This window comes from Vidua chalybeata, chromosome 6 (genome assembly GCF_026979565.1).
Source record: "Vidua chalybeata isolate OUT-0048 chromosome 6, bVidCha1 merged haplotype, whole genome shotgun sequence".
Taxonomy (NCBI): Eukaryota; Metazoa; Chordata; class Aves; order Passeriformes; family Viduidae; genus Vidua; species Vidua chalybeata.
Window position 1 is genome coordinate 40,999,921 of NC_071535.1, and position 20,108 is coordinate 41,020,028.

Below are 20,108 nucleotides of genomic sequence, written 5' to 3' on the forward strand. Positions count from 1 at the left end.
TCAAACAGATTTAGATACAGTGAAGCTGACACGTGAGAGAAAGCAGAATGCAGTAGTCTCCAGCAACAAAAGGAGCACTGGAGGATAGAACATTTCTCCTATAAATCATTTCATTACTGGGGAGGAAAACTTGGTCTTTTCCCAAATCAAAGGAAGTAAAGAAACTAAACCAAAATTTGCTAACATTACTAAATTGAAACCAAGAAAAGGAAGTGAAAAACTGCTCTTCCACAACAGTATCAGCCTCTAGGGTCCTACCATTAGTTATGTGCCATAGATTCAGTGAATTCAAATGAGTTGCAATTTCCACAGGCTTGAAGTTTCCAACTCATCCCCATCTCCTACTCTTTCTTGCAGCCTGGCTGCTCTTAACACAGTGAAAACAAATGGAGCTTGTATGAATTGATATGGGCAAAAGTGTTGCCTTCTCAGAATGCCTTGACAAATTAGCACTGTCCCTCAGTTAAGGACTCCCACTCTCTGTCAGGACTGCCAAACCTGGACACATACAGCAATGTGCACAAAGCTCCAAGGACTCAAAGAAAGTAAATATGAAAGTAAGTGTCTGCCTCCTTCAACTCTGATTCCCATGAAATACATCATAGAGCCTAGACAAAAGATTCAAATGCAAGGAAATAACATTAAAAATAGTCCAAAAACATTTCTGTACAAATTGGGATGAAAGAGAAGACATCATTAGATAATGGAGTTAAGTTTTCTAGAAACATTCATTCATTTTAGAAGAATAACATATGGTGGTTTAGGTTGAGAAGCTGTTTCTAGGAAATGATTCTGCCCAATTTCAGACCACAGGGAGTGAAATGGCTCAACATTTATGTCCTTTATATCATCAGTAACATTAAAATATAGGCATAACTGAGTATTAATAACTTGACTGTTCTCACCAAATAAGAACTTAAACCACAACAGATGCTGGCTAAGAAAATACAGATATTTCCTCAACACCATTTTCTTCTTACAGTGAAGATGGACATTAGCTTGCTTAACAAAGCTAACGTGTTACAAGGCATAGAGTATTTACCTGTCCTTAGATCTTACTGCAGGCAGGCAGTGAAGATGGACCAAACCTATGATTTGAACCTGTACAGTGATGATATTTAGCTGCAGTAAGAACTTAATCACATAGGCAGCACTCCTGACTTAACATCCAGACTGCAGTCACGAGCCCTGCTTCCCAGCAGCAGGTGAGTCGCAGCAGGCAAATTTGAAGGATTCCAGCCAAGTCAGCCTGGAATCTGGTCTGAGGTGCTGACTGCTGATCTGTGTCAGCAGAGGCTCAAGAGATAACACTCTGAGTGATATTCTTTAATGCAATATGCACTGACCCAGAAGCAGGGTCATCAGATGTCTCTGTTGCTTGCCTTTGCCTTGTCCTGTCTACGTGGATAAACAGTTAAGATAAAGTCTGACCACTGAGTGCATGGCAGAAGAGAGCCTGGACCCTTGTTCCACTAGACACTAGTATAATTCAAGTAGTTATTTAAGTTATGAAACTGATTGCTTAACTGGAAAAGATTCTGCAACCTACAGATAAAAAGCAGTGCACCACCCTTTGGTGAAATGAGTAATACCCAGTGATCATCCTCAAGTGCAGCTTTCTCCTTTATGTACAGACACACAGAGGTGGATTTAGATCACAGAATCCCACCTTGTCATTTCTTCCAAAAGAGATGACCACTTGGGAGTAAAGGAGAGACAAGGTGCAAACTATGTGCTCACTAAATCTGTCTGCTCCAATTGGGACCTTTCAAATCTTTCACATGCTTTGCGTTCTTTTAAGAATAATCACTGCTCACAAACTTAAAGCCTGTGATTTAGTATCATCTAATAACATATAATTTCTGTCCACATAACACAGACAGCTTCTGATTGCCAAAGATCTTCATAATATCAGCTCTTTTCCCCATGACTTCAAGGAACTCTGTTTCTGCAAGGCTTCCTTTAAATCTGTAGCAATCTAAGGCTCTAGATCCACGTGGGTGTATATCCAGCAATGTCCAAAGTGGCTCTTCACTTCCATACTCCATCAGGTTCTGGATAAATAATCCTAAATGTCAAGTTTATCCGTTCATCTCTAGAATGATACTCCTTAGGCACTCGATGCTGTAAGTGACATTAGGAAAAAAGAAAAAAGCATGAGCTTGTGCATTTAAAATACAGGTAATCAAACAATGACTAAAACCTTAATTTCCTGTGATGCCTTTTTATTCATATTTCTAAACACTTAAGTAAGGTAAAAAAAAAATCAGGTTCTGAATGCTCAGGGCCACTGAAAACAAAAAATCTTTGTACATTACTATAGAATTCTTAAATTAAGTTACAACTTTTTGATGTTCTAAATTTCTAAATTGATTTTGTTCTTTTCACTGCAGGCTGCAACCTTTGTTGCTGAACTTTAATGCTGGAACATCTGAATTGATTCCTCCTGCATCACTTGGTACATGAAAACGAAACTATTGTTTCTGTGGGTGCTTTCAAACTCTGAGCAAGAAAGTAATACTAATATCTTGGAAAACAACTGTGCCACTGGAAGCAGAATGTCCCATACCTTCATGGGAGTGCCTCAGCTTATCTGGACAACTGCATTGCAAGTAAAGCACATAAACAGTGTCAAGTTCTTACCTGCCAATCCTCCTGGGTGGCTCCTTCCATCACCAACAGACTCCCGTGATCAAGTGGGATTCTAAGTCTTTCTATGTAAGTATAGTCTCCATCCTCTTCCTAAAAAGAAACATCAGACACTGAAGAGGCAGGCATGTGCATTTGGTAGAAAAACAGTCCTTTACAGCAGAGCTTAAAAAGCCTGTGAGGGAGGATGCTCTTCCAAGATCAGGAGGTCTAAGTAAACCTCTCTGTATCTGCATTTCATATAAAGTCCAGGAGCCAAGCACTTGTAACGATGACAAGAAGCCACTGTATCTCACTGCCTGGATGCCACAGGTAAAGTTCAACAACCAGTTCCTGTATTTAGTGCAAAATTCTGGAGTGAGGCTACAAACCTTGTGCAAACATCTTAAACAGTTCAGTGTGGAGACATTCTGCAATACTTAACCTAGATACCAATAGTTAACTACTTCATCAAAAGTAACATCTTCCCGCTATTCTGAATTTCTCCTGTTACAACATTACATGCTGCTATGGCACTAGCTGCTGGAAGAAGAGTTTTTCTTATTTAAAAAAAAAAAAATTTCCTTTTCCTATAATATCTGCTAAATCAAGTTGTCTTAATCACCACTAAGCAAAATGGAATGCTAGACTAAAAGACAAATAATTTTCAAGCTTTTGTTAAGCCTTTAGATTATGTGCAACCAATTTAAAACTCAAATGTAACAACTAGACATAGTGACACACCCCAGCAGTGGTCTCACACATGCCACATTGAGTGGGAACAGGAACTCTTGCTTTGCACTATCCTTTCCAACTTTAAATCAGATTTATACACTGCTTAGTGTGTAGTAGTTCAACTTGAAGGAGGTTTGTCCTTAAAAAAGTTCATGGCTTGCTGAAAAGCTCAAAATAATGAAGTAGAGTAACAAATACTGGGAAAATTATGTCCTAAACTAAAACAGAGTCTGATTTTCAGAAAACCAACTAGTAGTGTGTGTGTTTATAATTAAGATGCAGAGAGAAAGAGGACTGCACTTTCTGAAATGCAAAGAGCTTGGTTGATATGAAGTCAGTATCAAGAAACATTTTCTTATCGTCAGTGGAAACAAGGAAAAGATTTCAAAAATAGTTATTATAAACATGACTTCTGAGGAAAAGCAGAGAAATATCACTGTACATATACTTTCTATTTCAGAGGATTACATCATTTCACTTTGTGATGGACAACAGTGGGCTTATTTTTATCTCTTGCTCATTTTAATTAAAAAGTAATTTTGCTAAGATAAATGATTTAGGAGAAAACATCCTTTTGGCTTAGAAAAGTCAGTATGTAAAAACAGCAATTACTTTCTGGTTTAAATGGGACATCTCTGAACTCTATTATACTTAGAAAAAGATATTTTTATGTCAATTTGCTTTGCAAAGCCAGTGGAGTTAAACAACAAGTTTTTTACTTTCTTATGTGTCATTACTGTTGACCAAAGCTCATTTCAGAACTTTTATTCCTAGACCTGATGTCAGACGTACAGAAAACTCACTTGACTTTCAGAGGTCAAGAAGTTTATGAAGGAAATTTATTTTTGACATCAAAGGTGGAAAAGACTTTCTGGTAATAAACATGGAAAGTGCATCAGGTGACTTCTTTATGCTCACTCTGTAACACTATATATGTACCACAAAAGCATCGGTTTACAAAAACAGGTAAAGCAACTGTTCTGCTTTTTAATATATTAGAATTTTCATAATCTTGAGTTACACATTCAATACAATCCAAGCTTTACACTATCCCAGTACACTGGCTAAACTTTTTTTAAAAAACCTTAATTACAGTAACTACAGCCAATAAGTAAGGAAAGCTCAGCATGAGTTGATGGGAAGCTGTGAATCTAAAATCTGTAAAAATTCCTGGACTCCATCAAGGTTTTTTTCTTGAAATGCTATCAAAACCAGAAAGAGAAAAGATCTAGTATAAATCTGTATAAATCACCCAAGTTTGTTTCTTAAGTCTCAGAAAAGTTTATTGCTACAGTGGTAGGAAATTGTTTCTGGACAGTGTAGAGGAATCTTCTATTATATAGAAAAGTAAATGGAAACATCCTGTAGAAGAATGTATAAATAATAATGCAGTTATACAGGCAAATGAGCAAAATCATTTTCAATTGCAAAAGTCAGCATTTTTCATGGAGAACACTGATTTCTAGTCTTCTGCTTCACCTATTTATCTATTACCAAGAGAATTATCCTTGCAAGAGTTCAAATCTTGTATTTTTCAGATTTCATCTTGATTGTAGCCCTGTTTTCCAGTTTACATCTCTAGCACCAGCTGTGTTAATATCCTCCTCCACAACAAAGTAGTCTCACCTACCAATACTTCTGCATTTAACATGTTTATTTTCACTGTCTCTGACAAAATCCTCATTGCAGTTCTTTACAGATTCAGTAATGATGAATATCAGTTATACTGCCCTTTCTTCCCATAATGCCCTGGCCTGCCTACACAGGCCTACCTTTAGACTCCCTCAGTCCCTTCTTCTTCTCTGCTTGTCTACAGCTTCTCAAGCCGTGCCAATACTGGTGGACAACACCTCGTCCTCCTCTGCAGCCACTGCTGTCTGTGAGTCTCTTTGATGCCAAACTAAAAGTTCAACTTGCTTCATCTTGATCTCAATCTCTGCTTCTACCATGCTCCAGATATTCCCACATTCATCTTCATTTAGGTCTGTTATGATACAAAGGGTTGTTTTTCTGCTGTTTCCAGAAGTACTAGATCTTTATCTTCTGCTTAGGAAAAACGGACTGCGCTTCAGGGATTCATTTGAAGGACAGGCCCATCTCAAGGCTGATTCTCTGAACACCAGGAACACCCTGCCATTATCTAACAGGTGTGAAGCTCCCTCCCTTCCCAGCAGCCATGGGTTTCCTTGGTTATAGATGGAAGAAGAGCAAGACAGCTGGCTAACTCCTTCCACAGTTCACATGTCCATTTGCTGGACAACCACCCAGCTGGTCCCTATGGCACCCGCCCCTGCTCTGCCACTGGGCACCTCCCAGTGGAATGTGGGGCATCAGGTATCACCCTTCCCCCCATAGTTACATACCCCACTCAGCTTCCAGGAGGACACAATCAGATAACCTGGCACTGTCTCAGAGTTGAGCAGTGAACAAGCAATAGTAAAAAATGGTAGTGAGGCTGTATCAGAAACACCCATCCCACAGAGTGAAACCAATTCCTCTTGACTGGGAGGATGAAGTCATGTCCAAGTGGGCCTGGGGGCTTGAGGCTGTGTGGGGAATGGGAGGAGGTCATGGTGTCACAGTGGTGACACTCAGGCTGTAGGTAAACACTAGAGGACTCACTGACTCAACCAATAGCTGTGAGAACTGTGTATGAATCACAGTTCTAAAGCAAAGCATTTGTCTCCTGATTTCAGTGTAGGCAGGAGCTACAATGATGGGGCAGGGGGAACAAGAAAGCAGGAGCAAGCTTAAAGTAATTTACTGGAACTGGAAGAAGAAAATTGAAGAAACCACATCACTGTAGACTTTTAACTATGATGTAGGCACCTAAAAAACCCTAGAAACCATTTAAAGCAAAGGAAAAATACCAGCTGCTATCATGCAATTGATCCAAATAAACAGAAGAGGCTGTATTTAGAAAAAAGAATGCTTAAAAATTTCAGCAGGCAAGATAAAACTGTTTCTGGAGTCATGTTAATTCCCATGAAGTCTCCTTATTCCAGTGAGGAATTTACACCTGAAATGTATTTGCAACTTTTTTAACGTGCACTGGGCTGAAATCCCAGTAAGAATTATTTCTACTTCTCCACAAAGTATGCTTGTTTAAGAAGATACTAATAGTCTATGCATGTCTCTACACTCCTTTACCCTCTATTATTAGATGAAGACTTATCCAGTACAGTGCTCACCAAAAATAAAAACAGAGGACTGAACTTTTCCTTACCCTCACCCTAGAACAATTTTCAGGATAATAAAAAAAACACTTAAACATAAGTAACTTTTTTTTTCATTTTTACCAAGTGAAAAAAGATTTCAGATTGTGTGATTGTTTCAGAGTGACTTAAGTAAACACTACCAAACTACTAACAAACAATTGTCAAAATTCACATAAACATGCACAAAAAATGCAACCCATCAGCACTACTGGTCATCTTTTCAGAGAAACAGGATTTTATTCACTACCAGGTTCATCCACATTTCAAGATACAATCTAGAAAATATTTGTAGAGATACCAACACAAACTAAAGTCTCTGAAGGCTCTGATCTAGCACTCTTCAACTGCCCTTCAAGCTGCGACCTCACTTGCAGTACATATGGTTTTGTACTCAATACATGATCCCAACACAGGAAACCACATTTTTTTCCTAGGACCATTTATCCATAGTGATGTTCCACCATAGTATTTCTCATCTTGTATGTTCATTATATCTTTAATCTCAAAATACTTAAAAGTACTTACAAGAACTGAGGGAAATGAAAGCCTTTGAAACCCTAGAATCTGAAATAGCATAGTGTTGGCCCTCAGAGAAGTTTAATTTTGGGAGGAAAAGGATTTACTTTCTATTTCCCTCCTCAATGAAGACTAACTCTGGAAAACCCAATGTACTGATACTGCCTGATAATAAAACCAGGGAGAGCCTGAATGCCCGTGATGACTGTTAACCTGAATTCCTTTCCCCTAGATTACATTCCTCTTTCTGTAACTTGCTCTTTAACAAAGGAATGATCAAACTTCAAAGATGTACAATCAGTTTTAACTTTCTCTTAATGAAAGAGAGAATGCTACAGTAGAATAGGGTATGAAAATTACTTCTTTGGTACAGCCTGAAAGGTTGTAATTTCCATCAGAGCCTCTTGTAACTCCCACTTGGCAAAGCATCTATTGTCATAGGATGCTCTGAGGAAACTTAAGTCTTTGGGAATGTGCAAAGGATACGTAATATGTGCCATGTAATTATTAAGTATGAATTCCCTTAGGCACAGGACACTTAATAGCAACTATTCCAAAGATCTGCACATGGGGATTCTACTTCAGAAAAAAGGTATGTCACTTGCAAAAGGAATACACAGCTAGCAAGACTCAGCCAGTCAGAAATATCAGGTCAAAGGTGCTAAAAAAAATGAGGAAAGCTTGAGGGATACATCTATAGAAAACCATCCATCTCTGGAAGAAAAGGGAAGAAATCGTACAGTACAGCTCAAACAAGGCAGTCAAGTACAAATGGCATAGAGAATTTCCCCTTTGCTAATAGTGGGTGTCTTTCCAGAAAATCTATAGAAAAGGCATCTCACTCAAGAACTAGGATTGATTTTTAAGACAGAACCTGTGAAGTTTATACTGAAGTTTAAGCATATTTTATTCTGATTCATTGATGGGGAACACAGACACTTCTAAAATGAATCCAAACACCATTTCCAGTTTTCTAGAGGAATAAACTTTCCAGTTGACATTTTATTATCAACACAGCATCAGGGATACTTACTCATGCTATGCTCACTGACATAATAGACTGGTTACATGATCTTATGCTCAGGGACCAAGATTAAATTCCCTTCAGGCAACAAAGAATTAACAAATTGGAGAACTGGTGAAAACTACAAACTATTTGTTTTCTGGTTGAATTTCTGACCATTGCTGTTCAGACTAGGTGACCCAAGGTGACTCTTGATGGGTAGGTTTCAGTATGTCAGCATAGATTTTTCATATAGTCTGGTAATTATCACCTTTGCTTTCTGTACTACCTACTCAGAATAAATAGCAACACAAGCAGCTACCAAACTTCTTTCTGAAGTTGTCAAAGACTGCACAAGCAGAAAATTCATCTGAAACAGGACACCCTAAAATAAAGTCTGTATTCTCAACACATGTGAATCCTTTACTTGGATAAATAGGAACTGCAAAGTTTAAGCTGGCTTATAAACAAAGCACTCTCAAGCCCAGCACTTTATCTAGAAAGAGTATTCACTACTGAATCACCAATTAACTCCCGAAAGGATATTCCACAGGTCTCCTTATTGATGTAGAGGATCTCTGTTTAGCCTGCACTGAATAGGATGTGACAGCTTCCATGGCATTTCATGGAAAAGAAATGAGCTTCTTCCCTTTGTTCACTGCCCCTCAATCTGAATACACACATGTCAAAATGCAAACACTCTTAAGACGATTTTTACTTACAAGAGTAGTCAGAACTACTCTTCACCCCATGTACACTCTGCATTACATAACACTGTCCTGAGTTTAAGAAAATGCAACTCTTTGATTCATTTGCACAGTGTTAAGTCCACTTCCAGCATCACTGACCTCATTTTAAGCACCAGAAAGAGCCCTTATTTGGGCAGAAGACTGCCCAGGTTCCAATTCACTGCAGCACTACACTACACTGCTGCACATTGTGAGAGTGCTCCCATCCCCATCCTCAGAATGTCATGGTCCATGTGAGAGATTTCTTGATCCCTACACTTATTCCACAGAACTTTCCAAGTTGTGCTTTCATTAACTTTGAAATGCTTTAGTAATTACGTTTTCTTAAACAGGGAAAACAATAAACATATTAGTAGCTATGAGTCTCTCAGTGTGATATGAACACTCACAGGGGAAGGCTTTTTTCTCATCTCAAAGGTCCGAGTAGCACCAAAGCTGAGTGAGGCAATGACAGGATTTTTCCCCAGCGATGGCTCGTCATCACTGTGCCAGTCCACACTGTCCTTCTCATTTCGGTAGAGGTTGCAGAGAAGAGAGTTGAAGGTGTAGCCAGTGAACTCTTCAGTGCGCTCCTTCAGCATGGTCAGCAGAGGATGCCACTGCAATCAGCACACAGGGAAATGTAAATGCCATGAACACAGGTCAGGGGCAGGTAATGCAAGACAGAAGGCAAAAACCACTAAAACAAAATATGCTGCACTTTAATCACAATAAACTTAAAATCAAACAAATTACAGTAATTCTGATGATATTTTTAGTAGAGCAGAGGAATGGGCTGGGCTTTCTGCAAAATATGCACACATTACCCACCACTCAATACTAAATCATCACTTAAAACTCTGAAGCCAGGCTGCCTTTCATACTAATGGAGGCAACCAGCGACTAAATGACACTACTCTCAATTGCCTGCAGCTGTTGACAGAGAACAAGAGGAAATGGTTGGCATAACACAGCCCTCTGCCCCCACTCTGTTAGCACAGCTTGTTGAGATCAACTTATCACCTCTTGGGGTTTTGACTTCAACATTGTAATTCTTCAGTGGGTCACAAACCCAACATCAGTGGGTCCTGGATTTCATCCTTCCCTTTGCTAACATCTTGCTGAGCCCACAGCCCAAGGAAGCTCTGTACTTTCCATTACAAGTCAGTTCAGTTATTTAATGTTATGAAGTTACATCATGACTTTCATCTGTCAGAGTGATTTTAAGAACTTCACAAATATATAAAGAAAAAAAAAAAAAGCCAAAGCAATGTAGGCCAGAATTTTTGCCCATTATATAAGCAGAGAGCAAGAGAGGATAAGAAACTGATTCCAAATCTCCCAGTGCACCACTGGCAAAAGAAGCAACTGAGAGAGAGCTGGAAATATTTTCTAGTATCCACCTTTAATAAATAAGGCTGCACTACCTTCTTTCCAAGCTTCCCCAAGTTTAACAGGTATTTAACTTATTGGTTACACTGCAGGGGCCTCAACATACCATTTTTCTCTCATGGGGTATTTCTAGCTAAGTCATGCCTTCAACCATTAAGCATCATGTGAATGATTAATTCTAGGTAAACATAGCTTGCAGTTATGGAACATGTCGGGAAAGCGGTAATATCATCCAAAAAAAGTTTGCTTTGCAACTGGTCTGCCTGAATGTGCAGAAGAGTCCAACAAGAATTATTAAGAGCACTTTTCAGTGACCAACCAGGACTAATTTCTTCAACTCCCATCACAGAAGTATGTATTACTGAAATGGTACCATACAGTGAATTTTACAATGTAGTGGCAAGTCCACTACAAACTGCAGCAGAGTAGCTTTGTTGAAACAACTCTATCACTGCTTACAGAGAAACATTTTCTAATAGCAAAAATCATTGAGACACAAACACTGGATTATATCTAGAAGAGCTGCAATCACACCAATTCTTACCAAGCAAAAAAGGAGGGGCACAAAGTTAATTACCCCTACAGATCAAGTGTTGAAGGGAGTAATCAGTTTTGGCTAAGCTGTGCACTAAATTACATGTTAATCAGGATATTTTTGTGTTAGAAACCCTATTCTACAGGTAGGGACTGTGCTGTTTACACCATCCCCTATTTTCTAAGCTGCAGGTATTCCCACCTGCAAAGCTGCGTGAAATACCATTGTCTGTGTGCAGTGTACCCATAGATCTGCCTATGGGCAACTTCCAGCCGGGGAAGGGCTGGCTTCCAGCTATGCAACTTCTCCAGTGCATCTCACTTTTTGCTTGAGTTTCTTTCTCTCAGTAAAAAGCAGAAATATTCAGGAATAAAAGACAGAACCAGCCTGAGTAACTCATTTAGGTGTTGTACCTTTTGGATGAGAGAAACAAGCCAGTGGTCCAATGAGCACTCAGAACTTGATGCAAATTGAAATGAAACCTTGAATTCAGGGTATATGGACTCCATCCAGTCTCTGAACAGCAATGGATTTAACACCAGGCAGTTCTGAACTGGATTTAAATCATTAGTGCACAACAGAATGATTTTGTGAAGGCACTTCCAATCCCTAAAGCCATTCAGCTTTCAGAAAAGCCCATTTAAAAGAGTATTTCACAAACGAGCACCAAAGAAATGCTTGTTTTTCCACCACAAGTTCCCTTAACTACAGTATTTTTGAGACTACAAAATCTTCACAACTCATAATGTTAAATAATGCCTTTCCAACTCTTCCCAAATATCCCACTTTGGCAGCAGTTCTGGAACTTGGGACACTTTTCTCTCATGCTATCCAGCTTTCAACAGTGACACCTAATTACTGCCGTGGAAATTTTAAACAAAGCAATACCAAGAGACAGGCTGATGGGTCAACAGGCTGGTGGGAGGGGGGAGGAGAGATTAACAAAACATTAACAAAACATCACTGAGTCACTCAGAAGATTTTTAACTCTTCCAAAACAGTGTGGGAAATGACATGCTGCAATCTGGAGTTGCTGAGCATATGAGCTGCCTGTATGAATTTCACAGCATCCACACAGGAATTATAATATGCCTAAACTTTCATTTAAACAGTACTGAACCTAAGTGTTTCTGAAAGTAACTATTTCAGTAACTGGTATTACTGTATCTTTACAACAAAAAAATCAGTATGATTGTGTGCAGTACAATCTCCCATACAAAGATGCTTGAAGTAAGTAACACAGAGCAATTCAGAGTTTTGTACGAAGCTACAGCGACCCAAAGCAAAACTTTAAACTCTTAGAGTAGTAACCTCCTTTTGGCAACATTTGGCAACTAAATCACGCTGCTCTCAGTCTACTTACTCAAAGTGTACTGTATAAAACTGACCACATTCCAGTAGAATCTGCTGCTGATCACAAATTAAATGCTAACAGATTCTCTAGATAACTAGAATAGAGGAGAGAGGGAATTTTTGTCTCTTGATCTCTGCAAAGGTTTTCTTTGTAGACAATAATAAGACACATACAAACATATACATACATTTGGATTTGGCTGCATTTTTATCCTGGAGTATGTGTAAGGAAGTTCCCCATACCAGGATGTAAGCCGTGGTTCCTCAAAAGATATTTCTGAAAAAAAACAGGAAAACTTTCTCAGTTGACTTATCAAAGGATTTGAAAATGGAAAGATGATGCAATTCTTCCAAGAAACTTCATCAAGAAGAGACTGTCCATTCACCTAAAGTTAAAAAGTAGCCCCTTAAAATCCTCAGCTTTACATAATGAACTCAAATGAAGAAATTAAATTATTCAAATTCAGGTGTACATCCGCAGGAGGAATTACCTTGCCAAAATCTTGGAAACTTACCAATTTTCCTACCCCTAAAAGCCAGACAGAGCAGGGACTGGATGAGTTAAAGATAGCAAACAAAACTGAAGTTTTATCTTGTTTTATGTTCACTTGGTTCTGGTGCCCAGTATGTTGGTATAAGTTGCAAGGTGCAGATGGAACCACTGGAAAGGGTGAAGTAGAAAGGATTGTAGCATCCTTGGGACATTACAGAAACAAAATGTAGTAAGGCTGGACACAATATTTTGTCAAATATGTGTGTGCTCTGTGGTATAACACAAACATCAGTAAAAATACTTTCAGCTTCTGAAAATACTATCTTGGCAACTGACAGGTAGCCTTCTCCATTACACTGTTCCTTTATGGCCAGCCAAGAAACACACATGTAGAAGACATGTTCCAGCCCCATCCAGTAACTACTCTGATACATTATCTTACATCAGTTCCTGACTGAAAATGAAATTTAGCTAGAACAGGTGCCCCTTAGTGAACAAATCCAGAATAGCAGCCTCTTCTCCTATTGCATATTGGAACTAATAACTAAAGCCAAAGGAAAAGGAACATGCTCTGCTGGGATTTTCAGTAAAAGAGGCAAAAAATGAAAGAAACCTCCAAGAACACAGTTTTTGCAGCATTGCTGGGAGACTGTATGATGGTGGCCAGACTTAATCTTAAAAAATGATTGAGAAAAAGAAGTGGAGATGACAGAAGAGACAGTAAAATTCCAAAATTTTTAAGACAGGCAATTTTAATTTGGAAAGATCTCATTCAGTTGGCAATAGTAACATAGTATTAAAGATTGAAAAGTAAGCTGCAGTAGTCTTCAGATATGCATAGAAAACCTGCATGGAAACTTGAAGAAGTGGTAACACTGAAAATGAAAACCAATTCTGAACAGCACACAGATTCTGTTATGGAATTGACCTGTGAATGACCTGAAAAGGTGGTCTACACACTCCTTACCCTGTCTGATGTGAGTTCGCTGACCCCAGGGTATGTCTTGGAGGAGTTGCTCAAACATCCAGTCTGCTTGTTCTGAGTCAATAAAGCCAGGAATCAAATGAATCCTAAGGATGAAAAAGAAAAATGGAAGGAATATACATTTCTATATCTGCTTTGGGAAAATATTTTCGTTTCCAGGATTCCCAAAGGAGTTAAAAATGGCTGTAATGCAAGATATCAAAAGTCAAAGTCCAGTATCCTGTTTCTGACAGCCAAAAGCAAGCGTGAAGGAAAGAAGGGCTCCAGTTGAGTCTTACCCTCACCAAATGTATGGAATTTCTTTTCAAAACTTATAAAAACTCATGAAAACCAACAATATACCATGAATTCCACGATCAGCCATATGCTGTGAAAAATGGCATCCTTCTCCTTGTTATTAACTTCACATCTGATAAATCAGATAGACCTGATTATGGCAATACAATCAACATTAAGTAAATAATTGCCCTTTATTCACCATCTCCACATCACTTAGAATTTGACAGCCCTTTATCCTTACTGCCATTCCTGTTCTCTTTTTCAAAGCATAAAGAAAAGTATTTAGCATAAGGACACTATTTAACATTTCCTATTTTTCATTTCCATACGTACATCTAATACGTTGATTGAACCAACAGTCACCCAAGAATTACAGCCACTGTGGTGGGCTGCACAGTAGGAATGCTGCTAACAGCAGTTTACTCTCACAAGTATTCCATGCCCCTCACAGTAGGCGTATATAGTAACGGTGTTAAAAAAAGATGCAAATCTGATAATTAACTTTCCAGAAATATATATATTCCATCAGTGTATTATAGAAACAAACTCCAGAAAATGCAGGCTAACCCAGTTGACTGTGTATCTTGTCTCTTTCCAGCTGGTCAAAGCTTTTACTCTTCAAAATGCTTTAAAGATTTATTTGCATCTTTAGAAGAAACTAAGATGAAGACACAAAAATAGAATAATACAATAATCAGAAGAAATTAAATAAATGCACAAAAAAATAGTATGTCCTTGGCATTTTTTCCACTATTAATAAAAACCTATCAAATTCAAAAGAAGAGGATTAATATTGATATTGCAGCTAAATCAGCAAGGTAAAATGTATTTTAGTTAGTAGGAATCACAGAACAAGTAGGTTTTGTTTTGAAGTGTCCTGAAGCTGAAATAATTAAGTCATGGCATATAAGCACATGAGCTTACCACAATTGACTAAAGTTAAATGCTTTCATTAGATTTATTTGAAACAATTACAATTTACAGCTACAAGTTTTGGGCTGCTCTTAACTGTACAAAAGACATCACACACTTGCTTACACAGGAATACTGATCCAAATTTGCATCAGCAACTTACTGTGAATCATGACACCAATAGACAATTGTCCTTATTCTGGAAAGAGCACCGGATGTCAAAAGGTTTCTTTATTCTTTTCTTCAGTGCTGCTCAGAACCATCTCAGTCCCTGCTAAGTGTCACTCAAAAGTATTTCCAGAAGTACTCTAAACAGATGATGCACAGTAAGTGTCATGTGCAGCTGCTGAAGTCAAAACCCTCTGCAGAGACTGGACTTCAGAAAGCTAAGTATTACCACATTACTCTGCAAAACCAAATTAACATTTCATCCACTTACCTAGAAATGCCAGTTGGTCCCTTGCTGAGCTCATACACACCAGGCTTGCTGAGTATGTAAAAAGGAAATGAGAAAGACAAACAAGAAATTAGCTTAGACTGAGCAGCACAGACTAGAATTGCTGTATGCCTGGACTAGGGAAAAGCTTTCTTTAAAAGAGAAAAGTAAGTTAGAAAAGGGAAGAAATAATGTCCTGGACATAAAGGTCAGAGTACAGCAGCAAGGCATGCAAGCAAATGAGTTTGCATGCACTTCCTGTCCCTCCCCTCACCAAAGGCTCAGTAGTTTTAGGGCTCTTAGAAAAAAATAAAAGAGATATCACAGGGAACCTAAGGGAGACAACCATACGTGACTGCACTCAGATCACTACATTTGCATTTATTGGTACACTGAGAAAGAAAATTCTACCAAGACAGCCAAACTGAACCAAGCCAGATTTTCAGTATCTCTCACTCCACCATACACCACCACATCTTCTCACACTTCATGCCAAAATTGTCCTGACAAGTTCGCCATTTCAACACCAAGGGTAAATGACATACAAAGACCCAGCTTCACTATGAAACTTACTATCAGCTACTTCTCTGAGTCCTGAAAGAAGATGCCATACCAGCTATATTTCTGGTATATTCCCGAGTAAGTAATTTCTAGCATAGCTTACACTGGGACTGCCCCAGGAAAATGTGCACTGCTAACCAAAGGAGACATACTGGCAATTGTGCTGAACCAGAATGTTTAACTCATCATGGTTACTGGCTTCTCACCTATACAAAAGGCATAAAAACCAGTTAACAGACTTGGGCTCTCCTAATAACACATTCAGCTCATGATAAAAGGGTTAAAAGTCCACAATTTCTACTCTTACCGACCACGAGGACAGAAAAAGCACAGAGAAATCAGCAGGGTACTCACTCTATCACACCTGCCTCAGGAACTCTGTGCTCCACCTGAAAGGGAACAAGACGGTAAACAGTGAATATTAAAGTATCTGGCACTCTCCAATCAAGCATCATCTTTAGTGACTCTGTGTAGCCACACACTGATAAGCCAGTGAGAAAAACACTCAGGGCGAGAGGGAAGCAGTAACAGCTCAACCACTCCCTCCTCGTCCCAGAAACTCTCAAATGCAGCTACCATTGCAGGCTGGTTTTTAGCCACCAACTGCCCCCTAAAGGACACTGATTTCTAAATTATTTAGACGATCACAGTACTTGCTATTTATCAACTTCTATCAAGAAAATTCTTATTTTCATATTTAAAAAAATATCCTTATATAAGGAAAAATTCAGAGCCACCCTAAGAAGCATGAACAAACTGCAAGCCTCAGTCAAATGAGCAAAACACAAAAGATCAGACATAGCAGGAGTTTACACTGTAAAGCTGTCTGCACAGCTGAGATAGCTGTATTTTGTTAAGAGACAGAGTAGTTTAATCCAGCATTGACTATCATTCTGGTTGTCTAAGGGATTTATGCTTCCCTTCTCTGAGCTCAGTGGAGTTCTGATTTGCAAGGAGTTACTGCATTGAGCCAAGAGGATCAAAATATAGTACTACATAGAGAGCAGGTCTCTGCCACAGGGGAAAGAGAATCTTCCCAGGCCATCTTCAATGCTTCCAAGCCTAGATGACAGCCTTTCAAACAGGTCTAGCATAGAAAGAAGTGCTCATGATTATTTTTTTCCCCAAGCAAGGAAGTTCCCATATGCTGCATAGAGCACAATATCCTTCATCAACTGATGGGACATAAAGTCTATAAAACAAATACCACGCTCTTCCCCTGTAACAAGTTAAGACAGATAGGTACCCCACCTGAAAAAAAACAAGAAGAGCTCAAACATGCTTATGACATTGCAGACTTAATATTTAGTAGAACATATTCTTTTAGCTCTCTAAAATAGAGTAGTTATGAACAGGCTAAACAGAGGGACTGTAACTTTCTGTTTGCCATATACGCAAAACAATTACCAACTCCGCCTAGCAAAAGCTCAAAGCTTAGCTCAGATTTTAAACAATAAACTATATTCTCAAATAATTTTTTACCTATCATTTGAAGTTTTATAACAGATGAGATTTTGCTAGTTACCCTGTAAGTTTTACCTCTGATGGCTTTTCAAAGACAAATTGCTTTTCAGCGTGAGGCTGCTCTTTCTGTCTCCATGCTGGTCTCACACCTGTAAGGGCAATGCTGCTGGCCACAGGTGCCTTAGGTGCTAAAACAAAGAAGAAAAGATCACATGAATTGAGTATCACCATACTAAAAAAAACAGTTAGGAAAAACTTATGGAATCATTCCTTGGAGTAGTCTCCTATGCTTGGCAGAGACTTCAGGAAATTGACAAACCTAAGAGTTAAAACTGCACAGGAACTGAAATTTATATATATATATTTATTTATTTATATATATTTGTTATTCATGGACAAACACAACTGAAAACATACTTTTATCTGAAAGGATGACATCCATAACTTTTCAATTCTACAACAAACACCTATCACACACCAGCAGAAATTCTCCATGCAGCTAAGCTGTTTCCCTCTGTATTCCTTTTCTTAGAAAAAAACTTCTATTAAACCAGAATTTTTAAACCAGCGAGAAAGTGGAAGAGCAACTTTGGCACACCAGTTCAGGTGTTTTATCTACACAGGCTTTAAAGTGGGCCTGAAACACAGACAAAGTCTTCACTCTGCATAATTCAAACAATGGGGAATTTTTTTTTAATCCCCTTGGGAATAGAAGCAATGAAATGCACCTGTAACAGAAAATTTTGAGGCCACATGCACAAGTCAAAACTGTTGGCAATTCTCTTTCATAATTATAAAAAATTCAGCTTGCCTAGGCTGCTTAGTCTGCAGAGATATGGGAGCTTTAGGGAAACTACAATCAGCTGAGTGGAACGTGTTTTGAGCATGTTCACACAAACAAACCAGTTCCTCCTGCAAGACTGGAAACCTCCAAAGTGCTCCTCTGCCTCTGCATCCCTCCATCCCTTTCCACTACTTCTCTTTATTTTACAATGTTTTCACCGTGAAAAGCTAAACGAAGGCACATAATGCGTTTGATGGATAAGAAGTGGCTGACTGTTCTTAGGGAAGTCAGCTCCGCCAAACACTATTGGTCTCACTCGAGCTGCCCAGAGATGCGAGCGGCGCGCTCCCCTCAACGTGTGCGTCAGCAACACATCCGTACCCCGCGTTCTGCAGCCAAATTCGCCGCACCTCTGGCACAGGCGCCAATTTTACTTAAAAGCTGAACACCTGCAGTTCAGCTACCGACGGGAACGGGGGAAAGGGGGCCGGCCCTCGGGGCCGCGCAGGGCGGTCGGAAAGTGCGGCCGCAGACCGGCCCCCCTGCCTGCTGCTCGCCCCGTCGCCACTGCAGGACGGCAGTGGAGGAAGGCAAGCGGCCGTCGGGAAGGAAGGGAAGGGCCGCTGCTGTGGGCGCTCCTTACCTGCGGGCCGCCCCGCCGGGGCGCCGGCCCAGCCGCCCTGCACCCGGGACCGCTGCCGCCTCTCCGCCATGGCCGGCGCGGCCCTGCCCAGGACCCCGAGCCCCGCCCGCGCCTGGGCCCGGCCGTGCGGCCACAGCTCCGCCCGCCCGCCGCGCACGCAGCGGCAGAGCTTCCATTAAAGGTGCCCGGGGCCTGGGCACCAGCGGCGTCCTGCTCGTCCCACTCCAACAAGGGATGCAAATGCACTCCAGGTCTTGCGTGCGCCGCTAAGAAAAACATTCTTGGAACCAGCAAGGGACGGGACTGATACCACCAGAAACCCCCTCCTATTTCTGACAGGTGTCCAGGGTAATCCCAAGGACGTGGACAGCTATTAAATAGACATTACCTCCATCACTGAGGTGAACAGACATCCAAAATCAAAGTCGAGGTAATTCAGGTTAAAGTGTAAGTAAAATTTAGGTAAAAAATTAGTTTAGTGATTCCCTGCTGCAACTTGGAAAACAGAACACCTTAGGGCATGAGAGGGGGAACCCAACCTGCAGCCTGACACCACATGAAGGGGGACCAGGGGCTCTGAGAACCTCCTTACCTGGGCACGGCTCTCTCTGTGCCAGTAGGATGTGCATACTATTCCCTCTGCCATACCTTACTGAAAACCTTCAGTTTCTAGAAAATAGTTATTTAGAAATAATTATGTGTTAATAGCTTAACAGTTCTAATAAAATTCGTGTTCCGCTTATTTAAAGTATCAACACTGTAAAATCATAGAATATCCTGAGTTGGAAAGGATGCACAAAGATCAACTTAAGTTCAACTCCTGGCCTTGCACAGGACAGCCCCAAAAATCACACCATGTGCTTTTTGAGAGTGTTGGCCAAACACTTCCTGAACTCTGTCAGGCTTGGTGCCATGATTACTTCCATGGGGAGCTTGTTCCAGTGCCCAAACATCCTCAGGGTGAAGAACTTTTTCCTAGTATCCAACCCAAACCTCCCCTGACTCAGCTTCATGCTGTTCCCTTGGTTCCAAGTCACTGGTCACCACAGAGATCAGTGTCTGCCACTCCACCTCCCCTTGTGAGGAAGACCACTATGAGGTCTCCTGTCAATCTCCTCCAGGCTGAACAAACCATGTCACCTCAAACTGCTCTTCATAAGGCTTCTCCTCCAGGCCCTTCACCATCTTCATAGTCATTCACTGGACACTCTTCAATAGCTTTCTATCTTTCTTATATTGTGGCACTCAAAACTGCACACAAAGTATTCAAGGTGAGGCCACACCACTGCAGAGCAGAGCAGGAGAGTCACCTACCTCAAGTGGCCAGAGATGTTGCCTGAAGCACCCCAGATAGGGGGTAGATGACAGCCAGGAAAACAGATTAATATAAGCATTGTTTTTGGCGTGTAAAAGTACAGTAATTTTCACTGCTATTACTTACAA

At 40.0% G+C, this 20,108-nt stretch overlaps 1 protein-coding gene across 2 annotated transcripts; it reads right to left on the reverse strand.

Annotated features, from left to right (window-relative positions):
- Nucleotides 1–620: 620 nt before the first annotated feature.
- ALKBH3 (alkB homolog 3, alpha-ketoglutarate dependent dioxygenase) lies at nucleotides 621–19,603 on the reverse strand. 2 transcript variants are annotated; one of them, XM_053946628.1, is made up of 10 exons: nucleotides 19,586–19,603; nucleotides 19,258–19,334; nucleotides 17,314–17,426; nucleotides 16,129–16,163; nucleotides 15,217–15,264; nucleotides 13,569–13,672; nucleotides 12,297–12,385; nucleotides 9,239–9,448; nucleotides 2,644–2,742; nucleotides 621–2,124 (listed from the first exon to the last, which is right to left on the reverse strand). In XM_053946628.1, exons 2-10 carry the CDS (start codon nucleotides 19,292–19,294, stop codon nucleotides 2,032–2,034), a joined length of 828 nt encoding a protein of 275 aa, XP_053802603.1. In that variant the 5' UTR covers nucleotides 19,295–19,334; nucleotides 19,586–19,603; the 3' UTR covers nucleotides 621–2,031. The 2 variants fall into 2 exon arrangements, with proteins under 2 accessions (XP_053802603.1, XP_053802602.1); XM_053946627.1 differs by lacking the exons at nucleotides 19,258–19,334; nucleotides 19,586–19,603 and adding an exon at nucleotides 18,666–19,214.
- Between the last annotated feature and the right edge of the window lie 505 nt (nucleotides 19,604–20,108).

Excerpts from the sequence above, each read along its gene's own strand:
- ALKBH3 (XM_053946627.1), bottom strand. The coding sequence starts at position 18,735 with ATGGCGGAGAGGCGGCAGCGGTCCCGGGTGCAGGGCGGCTGGGCCGGC. Across the intron at positions 17,427-18,665 it reads CCCGGCGGGGCGGCCCGCAG|CACCTAAGGCACCTGTGGCC; the intron begins GTAAGGAGCGCC and ends TCTTTGTTTTAG. Across the intron at positions 2,743-9,238 it reads TGAGAAAAAAGCCTTCCCCT|GAAGAGGATGGAGACTATAC; the intron begins GTGAGTGTTCAT and ends GTTTCTTTTTAG.